The sequence below is a fragment of the Sardina pilchardus genome, chromosome 21, assembly GCF_963854185.1.
Source record: "Sardina pilchardus chromosome 21, fSarPil1.1, whole genome shotgun sequence".
Classification (NCBI taxonomy): Eukaryota; Metazoa; Chordata; class Actinopteri; order Clupeiformes; family Clupeidae; genus Sardina; species Sardina pilchardus.
Genome location: NC_085014.1, coordinates 14,010,048 through 14,022,190, shown reverse-complemented (window position 1 = coordinate 14,022,190; position 12,143 = coordinate 14,010,048). Strand labels below are relative to the sequence as shown.

Here is a 12,143-nt window from a genome sequence, read left to right as displayed (position 1 = left end):
CCACACATATACTGTAGCTAAGCTAGCTGGCATCCATTATATATGCATGGGCATGAATGCTATATGTCGTTATTTTAGTAGGCCACAGCCAGCTTGCAACATAAATTACAATGTGTGTTGTTGACAGTGTTCTATGCAGTGTGACATTTTCTTCTCAGTTTGAAAAGATTGAAGAAGTCTGAGATCAAAAAGCTTAATTGTTTTTACCATGTTGCAAGTCGCTTTGGTTAAAAAGCGTCAGCCAAAAGTAATGTAATGTAATGTAATCTAATCTTAAAAAGGCTGCATTAATATGATGAAGATAAACAAATAATCGTCGTCTTCTCCCTGAGTGGCGCTAGTGACCAGGACCAGGACTCACTTGGAGAGTTCGGCCATCTCAGTCTCGTGCACCTGCTTACGCTCAGCCAGCTGGGAGGGGAACAGGCGGGTCATGACGTCCTGTAGTATCACCGTGGGGTTGTACTTCCTGTTCTTGAGGTACTACAAGAACAGGACACACACACACACACAAAGCAAAGAGGGGTTATTTATGCAACTCTCATTCATATGGGGACAAATGATTAGGAGCAGTATGACTTCAAAACATGTGATGTGTGAATTCATTTCCTGCTATCATATGTGTCATTGTTATTAATATTTTTTATTTTTAATTATTATTAAAATATTCGAAATAACTAACTTTTACTAGGGAACCAATAGGGCTATTCCTATCAAAAATGCTGCAAGGACAAAAGTGCCATTATATACACACCAGCAAACAGAAGTGCACGGAGAGATAAGATGTTCCTCTTTATTGACTTTAATCACAGACATTAGCTAACGTTAAATTGCCATGCTTAACAGGCCATTACTCACCAGGGGTTTTAATGACAGTTTTGAAATAACATGATTTCCCCCCGAAAGCCCTCATTATATTTGCACTAAGAAGAGTGCATAAATCAAGAGGGCATGAAGACCAAGAAGACCACCCAGCTATTGGCCCTTCTGTAATTTGATTATGAGACCCCTGCTGCCTGTGCTTCTTCACCAAAAGAGAAATTATAAACAGTTGATAACTGTCCCTGAGCTCAATCTCCATATTTGGTCAGTTTAATAATGACACTGCATTGTGCAATGCTTTCAGAGTTACTGTATCCTACAACTAAACTGAAGCTTGTTTATTTTTTTATCAATCTGTCTCCACAACGGTGGAAGTTACATTTTCGTAAACCAGCAGTACCTCTTGTAGTGGCTGTTTGCAGAGGGGGCATCGCAGGTTGTGGTCTAGGCTTCTTTCAATGCAGTTCTTGCAGAACGTGTGCCCACAAGGCGTGGTCACCGGCTCATAGAACAGTCTTTGGGAACAGAGCGCAGCAGTGTTAAGACACAGTACACATACAGTAGCTGTGTTAGCACAACCAAACGCTATACAAGACAGCTCATGTTTGCGCAGGAGTATGCAAAACATAACAATAACATAACATCGAAAAACATCATCTGTTCTACAGCACTGTGAACTTTCATAGATACTAGTTTCTCTTTCTCTTTCTCTTTATCTCTCTCTCCCATGCACACACATGCACACACACGCACACACACACACACACACACACACACACACACACACACACACACACACACACACACACACACACACACACACACACACAGACACACAGACACACAGACACACACACACACACACACACAGTTGTATTTTAAGTCCTGCGTGGGTGCTGCCAAAAGGCAGTGGCGTAGTGAATGTGGCGTGGACAGTGGGATCAAATGACTGCGGCGTCCAGGCCCCTGCGAGCCAGCTCACCTGATGCAGAGAGGACACTCAAAGTCAGAGACGGTCAAGACGCTGAGGCTCGCTTCCCTGTCCAAGCCGCAGGAGGCTGCAGGTCACAGAAGAGATGGATAAGACAGCGTCTCAGCGAGAGCGACAACAACAATCAGTTTTGCAAACAAGGCCTTCAAAGACGTTTTTTTTTTTTTATTACAAGTATAAGTATATACTTTTTTGGTCCCGTGAGGGAAATTCGGTCTCTGCATTTATCCCAATTTGTGAATTAGTGAACACACACACAGCACGCAGTGAATACACAGTGAGGTGAAGCACACACTAACCCAGAGCGGTGAGCTGCCTGCCCAACAGCGGCGCTCGGGGAGCAGTGAGGGGTTAGGTGCCTTGCTCAAGGGCACTTCAGACGTGGACTGGTCGGGGATCGAACCGGCAACCCTCCGGTTACAAGCGCGAAGCCCTAACCAGTACACCACGGCTGCCCATTTATGTGTTTCTAATGCAGCTGTCTCTGATAAACATTTCGCCATGACTAATCATGTGATTCCCATGAGTGCAAGCGCTCAAAGAACATAAATGATCCACTCCCCAAAAACCTGAGAGAGTTACATGTTAAAGCACGCTGCTGTTTTGAGTGCTTTTTCAGAGTTATGAAATCCACCCAGCTGCAGCGCATCACACAAAGCGGGAAGAACAGAACGTTCAGAACCCGGCAATTATGCTCAAACACTTTCAGAAGTTTCAAGGTTTGGGGAAAAAATTATGCCATTCACCTACTTCAAGCAACAGAATGTAGTTCGCAATGTGGATCAGTCTTACAAGAACAGGCTTGCTGCCTCCTACATGCAAATTAAATGATCATTATCATTACAAATAGAATAGAATAAAATATATACTTTTTTGATCCCGTGAGGGAAATTCAGTTCTCTGCATTTAACCCAATTTAACCGAATTAGTGAACACACAGCACACAGTGAACACACAGTGAGGTGAATCACACAACCCAGAGCAGTGAGCTGCCTGCCCAACCAGCGGCGCTCGGGGAGCAGTGACGGGTTAAGTGCCTTGCTCAAGGGCACTTCAGCCGTGGACTGGTAGGGGATTGAAGGCCCATCTCCCGAATGAAGCGCCCAATACTGTTATATGCTATTGGCGCAGACCAAACACAGCAATCAATCAATTAGCGCAATAACGTATCCTCTTAGGCTAGATACTATACCAGCGCAATACCTTACTTGACAACATTCCTGTCTAATCATAACTACTTCGCTACAGTCCCCCAAAATCACAAATAAAACAAAACTACAGAAACACCCCTGTCTCCATGAGCGCTTCCCTTATGGGAGCGCGCCCCGTCCCTTTAACTGGGTCTCACCTCCGACACTCTTGTCGCACCCCGGAAGACAGGTAGACATCAGGTAAGCTGCATACACAATAGACCATAGACAATACACAGACAAACATTGGCACAGTCGCAGCAGTTTCATTTAAGATGTTAAATTGTGCGCACATGAAACCCGCCACAACTACCCCGACATTATGCCTTGCATCAGCCGCTAATAGCCATGTTTAGCGCACGGCCTAACCACTATTCCTTCGCATCATCCAACGCCATAATACATAGTTATTCTTTACTTCCCAACATATGCATTTCAACATTTATTTTCTTTATCTCCTGTATGTGTGAACTGTAAGGGCAAACTCCGTTCCCATTGTTCTTACTGGCGGGAATGCGCCCACCTGAGTGACAGACGCGGTGCGCTCTGTCACAGCTCCTCACCTCTGCTGTGCCTCTCGCTCTTCCTCATCATGGGCTCCTCGTCCTCCTCCGCGGTGGGGAGGAAGGACACGGCCTGGCACAGACTCAGGCAGCACTCGGTGCTGGAGCCCAGCTTGGCTTTGGCCGCGGTCTGGGAAAACACCAGAGAGAGAGAGAGAGAGATAGAGAGATAGAGATAGAGAGAGAGAACAGCATGAGGCAGGAGTCACTTTTCACCATCCACTGCCAATCTCTACCCCCAGCCAAGAAAGAGTCAGCGATCATCAGCACTGAATAACAAACCAAAAATTGACACGAGCAAGTAGACAAAACAGCTTCTGAACGATCAAAAGAAAATTTTCAGCAGATTTTCAATAAAAAAGAACATTTTCAGGAGATAAAGAGTTTATGTGTGTCTCTCACTCCTCCCTCCTCAAAATATTATGATTTTTACATAGTCAAGCATGGAAAAGCTTGCAGTAAATAAAACTATACCGCATCAAATTGATAGATACAGAAGAGTCCATAGAAATTTTGTGCCAGACGGTGTGTGCCATTTTCAGTTGTTTTAGATATTTCATATTCACTGAGTGATTATAAAATGTTATTATAACATGCGTGTGTGTGCGTGCATGCGTGTGCTTGTCTGTCATAATTTCACTCATCCTCTGCCGGCAACCCTTCGCTCGACACCACCATCTACAGGCCGATTGGTGTACAGACACTAAATGTACACAGATAATGGTCCTACAACTACCTTCACTTTTAACTAGGTGGCGCTATACCTCAAATGAGTGGGTATGGGATGGGTTGACATGGCCCCTTGAGACCAACATACAAAAAAATAACTGGTCATCCTAGGCCCTACGGTTCCCAAGATATTCACAGAAAACTGTGTCCACCCTACCGCCCTTTTGGAGTGTCCGGATCCGAGATGGATCAAAGCGTAAATTAATGGTTCTGTGTCATCCTTGTAGGGCTGCATGCCCACCAAGCTTCATACAGCTCAGTCTTTCAGTGTCTCAGGAATCGCTGACACAAAATTACTAAGGACAAAAAAAAAAAATACAAAAGAAAAAAAAAAAAATCTGACTAAACCTTTATGATGTGCGGTGGTGGTCATAATCACACTATAACAATGTAAAATCAGAGATTATAACTTGCCATTGATCGTTGTGTAAGCATGCCGACCTGGCTTTGACTTTGTTTACAGCATGTTTATCTAAGTTCAACTAGAGGGCGCGTGTTTTCCTCTCTGGTTTAGGTAAGTGATAAACAGACGGCTAAGATGGCCCATAACCAAACAGAACTTTGGTTCCCAAACGGGGTCAAGCTAGCTCAGCCCCCGCTGCGGTTCAAAAGTTCACACGTTAACGTTCACTCAAGCCGTTACGTCACATTTGGACAAAAGGGGTGAAGTTTCCACACTTTCCACTGACTTTCTATGTGCCTGGGTAAAACGTGGTTGTTACATTCTATCCTACAGTCTATCCTATAGTCTACAGTCATTCCTGCATATTGAACATATTGTGTATAACCCACATGACAGTGATTTATATGGATGGATACCCATACATCCATCCCCATGTAATACCCATGGATTACCCACCATGTCTAACAGCCCAGTTAATTCCCATGTATTCCCTGAGTATTCACATCATAGCTGAGGAGATTTTGCAAGGTCAACGTACCGTAATTTCCCGACTATTAGCCGTGGCTTATACATTGATTTTGCAAAATTTCTTCAGCTATGACGCTAATACAGGGGTGCAGTTAATATGGTGTTAATATGGTTTCGCTTCTTTTAACTTGCACAAAACATTGTCCTGTGGCTTATATACAATGCAGCTTATATGCGGTAAAATTACTGTATAAACTTTGGTCAAAAAGCAGGCTGTGACGGTAACATAACCCACCCCTGTGCATTAACTTCAAAAGTAACATAATGGCGCCATACCGGACTCCTGATATGCTGCTATCAGTTGCCATGAAAATGAGTGTGGTTTGAAATAACAATGGTACCAAACGGTAACAAATGGCACCACTGCTTACCTATCTAAAGCTTTATCTCACGATGACGGATCGTTTGCATGTGCCATAATCTGCTACAGCATCTGATGGTGCTGCTGAGCTTCCTGATCATGAGGGCAGCCTTGTATCCAATGAGAATAGATGGCGTCCGTCCAAAACATGTTGAAGATGTTACGGAACTTAAACTGCAGAAGGTCCACAAATAGTATCGCCCTACACATGTAACACTGGCATGGCAACAGGGTTTTATAGCGTGTGTGGAGCGGGGGGGGGGGGGGGTATGGGGGTCTTACCTTGCCAGAGTCGCCCCTTTCTTTTGCCCCGTCCTCTGGGGGGCACCTCAGGTTGTCCCCGTGGGGGGGGCCCAGGGAGCCGCTCATGGGACAATCCTCCCGCAGGAAGTCAGACACCACCTGCAGAATCCGCGGCACCTCCTCAGGCACAGACATGCCCTCGGCCTCCAAGATCTACACACACACCAGAGGCACACACACACAGAGAGAGAAACACACACACACACACACACACACACACACAGAGAGAAACACACACACAGAGAAACACACACACACACACACACACACATACACAGTTTGAGGGAGAACAAATGTGAAAATGAAACAATAGAATGTGTTGAAACTGCATCACGGTTGCACTATGTCTGACTGTGACTTTCTGGTTTGTTCCCATCAGAGAAATCATTTTAGTCACATTAACCTGTCTGAACCGAAAGAGCAACTCCTGAGATATGCGAGACCATGGATGAGTTCAGGCAAATTAAGCTTGCTAAATCTGCCTCTGTTCAAAACTGTTTTTCCACCTTGTATTGGCTTTGTGAAGTTCAGAATATAGGTAAGCTTACTAGAGAATTTGGCTTGCTTTTCCACCAAAAAAATGACCCATTCCTGTCCCACATAGTGTGTTTAAATAGGCTGTGGTAGCTTAAGGAGAAGCTCTTCAACAAAATTATGACAGCTTACGTCCTTGAACTTCCCCTTAGGGATCAATAAAGTATCTATCTATCTACATGAAAGTTACATGATCACATTAGAGGAGTCATCTTATATCATACCTTATATCATCTTTTTACGACACATTAACAATATCTTAACCTTGTGGCTTAAGGGTGTGCAGTGCAACAAGTATAGGCACACACCTAGATTGATTGATGTGATGCCAAGCCACCTTACCTTCTTAATGTGGGTCTTGGCCGGGGCAAAATCAGCCTGCTGTTTCAGGCAGTGGTGGAACTGGATCAAGGCGTCCGTCTGCCGACCCATCTCCAACAACACGTTCCCTTTACGAAAGAAGCCCTGCACATCACAGAGAGAGAGGGAGAGAGAGAGAGAGAGAGAGAGAGAGAGAGAGAGAGAGAGAGAGTGTGTTAGGTGTGTGCGTATATAGTTGTGTGTCTGTCTGTCTGTCTGTCTGTCTGAAGGAAGATTAAATAAGTCATGTACAGACATATTTTATTCTTAAGTAACTCATGTTAATAAGGAATTATCTCAAGGCCATGCCAAACAGAAACGTTACAAAAGATTATGTTATGTAGCTGTTCCGTAAGATGTTATTACCCATAAAAGGTATTAGCCATTAGATAATCTACCTAAACACTTAAGCATGACCTGGTCACAGGCAACTTTGATCACATATCTGTGATTCCATGGCAGACAGCCAGAGAGATATTTCAACTAAATGCACATAGCATGGAAAAAAAAAAAAAAAAAAAAAAAAAAAACACCGACTAAAGAACAGGCAGTTCTAGAAAATGAGCTGCATACCACTGCAGCTCTCCAGCAAAAAACACCTGTTCAAACATCACTCATATAAGGAGATATCTAAGAATAGGAGGATGTCACCATGGATTAACTAACAGGTAAACATGTTTGGCCTCTTTTGAATTCACATTCTGCCAGTCATGCATGATGTGCAATTCCAGAAAGCTCTCAATCTGTGTGTTATATATAGAATGTTCACTGGAACTAAATCCTTATCCTACATTCCTACATTCATACATGCTTGATGGGCACGTCATGTGAATGCGTTCGCGTTTTGACCTCGGGGGAGGCGAACTTTGAGCAGATCTGGTCAAGAGCCTTACCTCGGTCCAGTTTGGACGGAAAGTGCAGAGTTCGTCAAGGTCTTGCAGAGCGTCGGAGAAGCGCCGCAGACCCATGTTGGCTTCAGCCCGCCATACTTTCAGACTCACGTCATCAGGGGCTAGAGTGTTAGTGAGAGAGAGAGAGAGAGAGAAAGAGAGAAAGAGAGAGAGAGAGAGAGAGAGAGAGAGAGAGAGAGAGAGAGAGAGAGAGGGAGAGAGAGAGGGAGAGAGGAAGGGAGAGAGAGAGGGAGAGGGAGAGAGGAAGGGAGAAAGATGAGACAGAGTTGCCTAGTCACCATGTTCTAAATCTAATCTAAAGCAATCAGTACAAAAAGGCAAGATCGACAGCAATTCTTTTCACGGCAACGGTCACCTTCTTCATCCTGTTCACAGTTCAAACAAAAGACGCTCTCCTTATGAGCGGTTTGGTAACAGCAGCTAAGCCATGGCCTGAATGTAAACATCACATAAGTAGAAGGTAGGAAGCCATGCTAAACAAGGTCACGTGTGTAAATGTGGTAAACTTCAGACATTGTCCCCATTTGAACGCGTTCTGATTAAATCCGGTCACATCACTATCACCTACCATTTCCTGAGATTTATGCAGACTTCTACAGCTGATGTATGCAAATACATGTCACTAAATAAGGAGCCTTAATGGAGACGAGGAAGATAGTAGCTTCTTGATGACTGGCTGTCTGAACTGATTCGTTCCAATGACTCTCAGATGTCATAATAAACAGACTTGTAGAGACACTATAAACAAAACCATGTATGACAAGACTTTTAAAAATCACTTTAGGACACAACAATAAGATAGCTTGGCATGTTGAGAGGGGATAAAATCCTGGAGTGTTCTTTTGAGACAAAACATTCAGAGCAAAACTACACAGAGGCTGAGTAGTGCAGCACAACCCACAAATGTGTCACTACAAGTTCTGCAGAACCATCATCACACAGAATGAATGTGACTGCAGTCTGAATTGCGTAATGAATAGACGCCCAAATGTTGGTGATGACTGATGATTTGACACACTAAGAGGAGCATGGCAGTGCTCCTAACCACACCCTTACAAAAACAAAGGATTGCCAGTCACATCTCTTCACGTGATGTGTAGTCACACAGGTTGGGTTAAAATACAGAAGGCACATCATTTGATAAGCTGTTATAACACACACACACACACACACACACACATATATATAAAGGGTGGCTCCAAATAGAGCAAAGTAAGTTAGCATGAAAAATGTATTTCATAACCTGAAAGACAATACCTCCACCCCCTGATGCAAATGCGGTAAAAAAAAAGGACCCGAGAACCAGCTCCACTCTCTCAGTATCTCAAACACGTCAGCAGAACATCATCAGTCGAGTCATTGGAGAAGGCGGCTCAATTAAAGTGTATGGGCTGTGATCCACCTCTCAGTAGGTCTCTGGGGTGAACCTCAACCGCTTATCACTAACATGGCAGCGGCTTCAGAGTGGGATGGGGGGGGGGGGGGGGGGGGGGGGGGCATATAAGCCATGGATCGCTGCTATGGGAGACAAGGAAACTCTGTCCAGTAAACCATGGGAGAGATTGATAGCCTATTAGATAGACCTTCTGGAGAAATGGAAAATAGTGTCCCCCACTCAACACGCCAAATGTAGTGTCTATTCAATATCTCAAAACCTTAAATAACTCATTTAAGATCAATAGCCTAATGTGGGATTTCAGAGTGTGGACATACTGTAACTCACAACACTCACTCACTCAGATTATCTCCAGATTTGGAAAAGGCATGAAGAAAAAGATCACGAGAGGTAGTAAAGGGCCAATTGGTTCAGGGACTTTAGATGCTCGGGCCATGAGAAGGCCAACCAGTCAGGAGTGATTCATCCGAGACGTTTTATGTCAGGTGTTATACAAACCTCAGGGCCAATAGCACCATTCCCCCGACGTGTTTATTGCAAAACAGCCCGGTCAACCAACACACAGCCAAAAAATAATCTAGCCTGATAACTATATTGCGTGGCAGCCACTTAGAGGCTTAGGCATTTGCATGTTACCTTATTATGTCAGAATAATACACACCTTGCACGTTTGATCCATTTGACTTACTAGATCTATTTGTCAAACTGTTGTTTCTAACAACGCTTTGCTCGGGACAGTGGCGGCACAAGGTGAGGTCAGTGCAAGCGTGCCAACATCAGGGCTCTTTTCAGGAAGTGGCGCATGGGGACACGACTCCTCGGGAAGTTCAAACAAGCACGAGCTAGGGGTGGTATGCATAACACTGACCTCTTCTTTCTCAGGGAAATGACGTTGAGCCAGATTTTAACATTACGCATACAGTGCTTTAAGTTGGACCAATGGTGCAGGGGGTTAACATTTGCATGCTGTTACATTGCATAATTTTAGTTTTGTAAGCCTAGGCCGACAGTATACAGCTGAGACAACTAGGGAGGTTGTGTAAGTAGTCCCCCCTCCCCCCTCCCCCTTCCCTGTCTGTTATGTACTGAAACCCTTACCTAGTTCTATTCCCTCATCCGCAATCTGCAACGCTACTGTGAATTCGCTCGTTTTGAGCTTCTCCTGAATGTGGCACTTCATTTTTGTCTCTTCCGGGCAGCACTTCTCGATTAAGCCTATTAGCAGCACGTTGTTCTTGATGTTTTTTGTGTCTCTTTGTTTAAATCTCTCCTTGCATGCGGGGCATCTTGACGGCAGGTAACTCCCCATACATCGCCGGCAGAACGAGTGACCGCAACTCATAGTCACAGGCTCGCACATTAGAAACAGGCAAATAGGGCATTCCAGCAGGTCCATTGCGAACTTTCTGATAGTCAATTGTAAGAGTAGAAGTTGAATCAAGGTCTCCCTTTCACTGGCATCAATTATTCCTGTGGCCTTTCGCTCCCTACAGCGACCATGGTTTCGCTTACAAGTTAAGTAATCAAGGTTATGAGGCCAGACAGTGCGACAAATTTGCGACTATCAAATATAGGTTACCAATCCGACATCGCTATGGTGTTTCAAGGGACGGTCAGCTAATTCTTTATCAGCCACGATCCAGTTTCGCCAATGCGCTGCAGTAGTTTCCAAAGTCGCTCGGCAAGATTCCCACTTGCGTAGAATTTTGGTTTCAACAACACTAACGTTAATGTTGACAATATCCTTTGTCAATCATAACTTAGTCTGTGTTGGAAAAGTGACGTCTTCTCTCTACCAGCATGCTGAATATAGGCTTTTTTCTTCAGTCCAAAAGCTACTGTCCACGCCTTGCGTACCGAAACGCACTCCATCAACATTGAAATGGAAAAATGTGGTGTAAAGTACGAGTGTTTAAAAGGTACCGTCTACTGACACGATGGATTGCTTATAGCCTCCTCACTGCCCAGCACATAGCCTACAGCTGATAATGTCTAGCGCTATTACGTTACATAAATAAAGATCACATGGTACAGCGGCTGGCCTTTCTATTGGCCAGCCACTCTCGTTGTGAAACAGTCCCATTCTCGTTTCGTAACACCGAATTTCAATTCCAATCAACATCGAACTGGGGTTTCTCGTGCGACCATCATGGGAGTCATCTTCCACACTTTCTGTGTTCAGTGTTCTACTGTAAGCAATCCTATTTTGCAAGTGGACGCGCCATCTCACCCGGTCACTGAAACAGGGCAGCCTGTTTCCAGGAAACTCCCGGTGCGTTGTTTTCACCTTGATATAAATTAGGCCATACTGGTGTCATATGAGTAATTTCGCGACTGAGACTCCAAGTCCGCAAAATGCTGCGCCAGTGCTCATTTCGGAAGTACGGAGAAATGCGTAATGTATGTAGCAGGAGAAATGTGCATACATGAAATCCTGGTTGCGCAATAGAATATTGTGTATGCACTTTCCTGAAGCCTTTGAAACCCCACAAAAGGTTATTGTATTCAAAACGTGGCTAGTTGAAACAGGCTTCGATTCCAATAGGCCAAGGTGGCAAACATTACATTACATTACATTACATTATTTGGCTGAAGCTTTTTAACCAAAGCGGATTACTGGATGGTAAAACATTTAAGCTTTTTAGAGCACCTAACAAACCTAGGTAAGATGACCCAGAGGAAGTAAACCTGATAATAGCTTTACAACTTTGGGGGCTTCAAACTAAACAAAGTCAAAAAGCTCTTCTATTAGGAGGTTCTTGAGTTCTTGAATTTTCCATTGGGGTTCGAAAGATATCTATCTATCTACAGTGTTTCCCATACATTGACTTATTTGTGGCGGCCCACCACAATATCAACACTGACCACCACACAATGATTTTATGTTGTACTACTTAAACTAGATGAACTCCTTTCATTGTAGAGCTATGCACACCTTTCAGCCTCTCTGTTCCTCAACAAACATGCATGCACGTTTAAAGAACATATTAAACAAAATCCAGATTTTTGAATCCAGAAATTTGTTTAAAATTTGCCCACAAACACGCTACCA

At 44.1% G+C, this 12,143-nt stretch overlaps 1 protein-coding gene across 1 annotated transcript in view; it reads right to left on the bottom strand.

The window, feature by feature from the left end:
* Nucleotides 1-11,060, bottom strand: part of lonrf4 (LON peptidase N-terminal domain and ring finger 4) — a 17,121-nt gene extending 6,061 nt beyond the window's left edge. Inside the window, exons 1-8 of the mRNA XM_062524193.1 lie at nt 10,190-11,060; nt 7,678-7,796; nt 6,767-6,889; nt 5,870-6,043; nt 3,567-3,696; nt 1,805-1,880; nt 1,223-1,337; nt 362-483 (exon numbers count right to left, since the gene is read on the bottom strand). Of these exons, the coding sequence (XP_062380177.1) occupies nt 362-483; nt 1,223-1,337; nt 1,805-1,880; nt 3,567-3,696; nt 5,870-6,043; nt 6,767-6,889; nt 7,678-7,796; nt 10,190-10,487 (1,157 nt within the window). The 5' untranslated portion in view covers nt 10,488-11,060. The remainder of the gene's footprint in view (nt 1-361; nt 484-1,222; nt 1,338-1,804; nt 1,881-3,566; nt 3,697-5,869; nt 6,044-6,766; nt 6,890-7,677; nt 7,797-10,189) is intronic.
* Nucleotides 11,061-12,143: the final 1,083 nt, after the last annotated feature.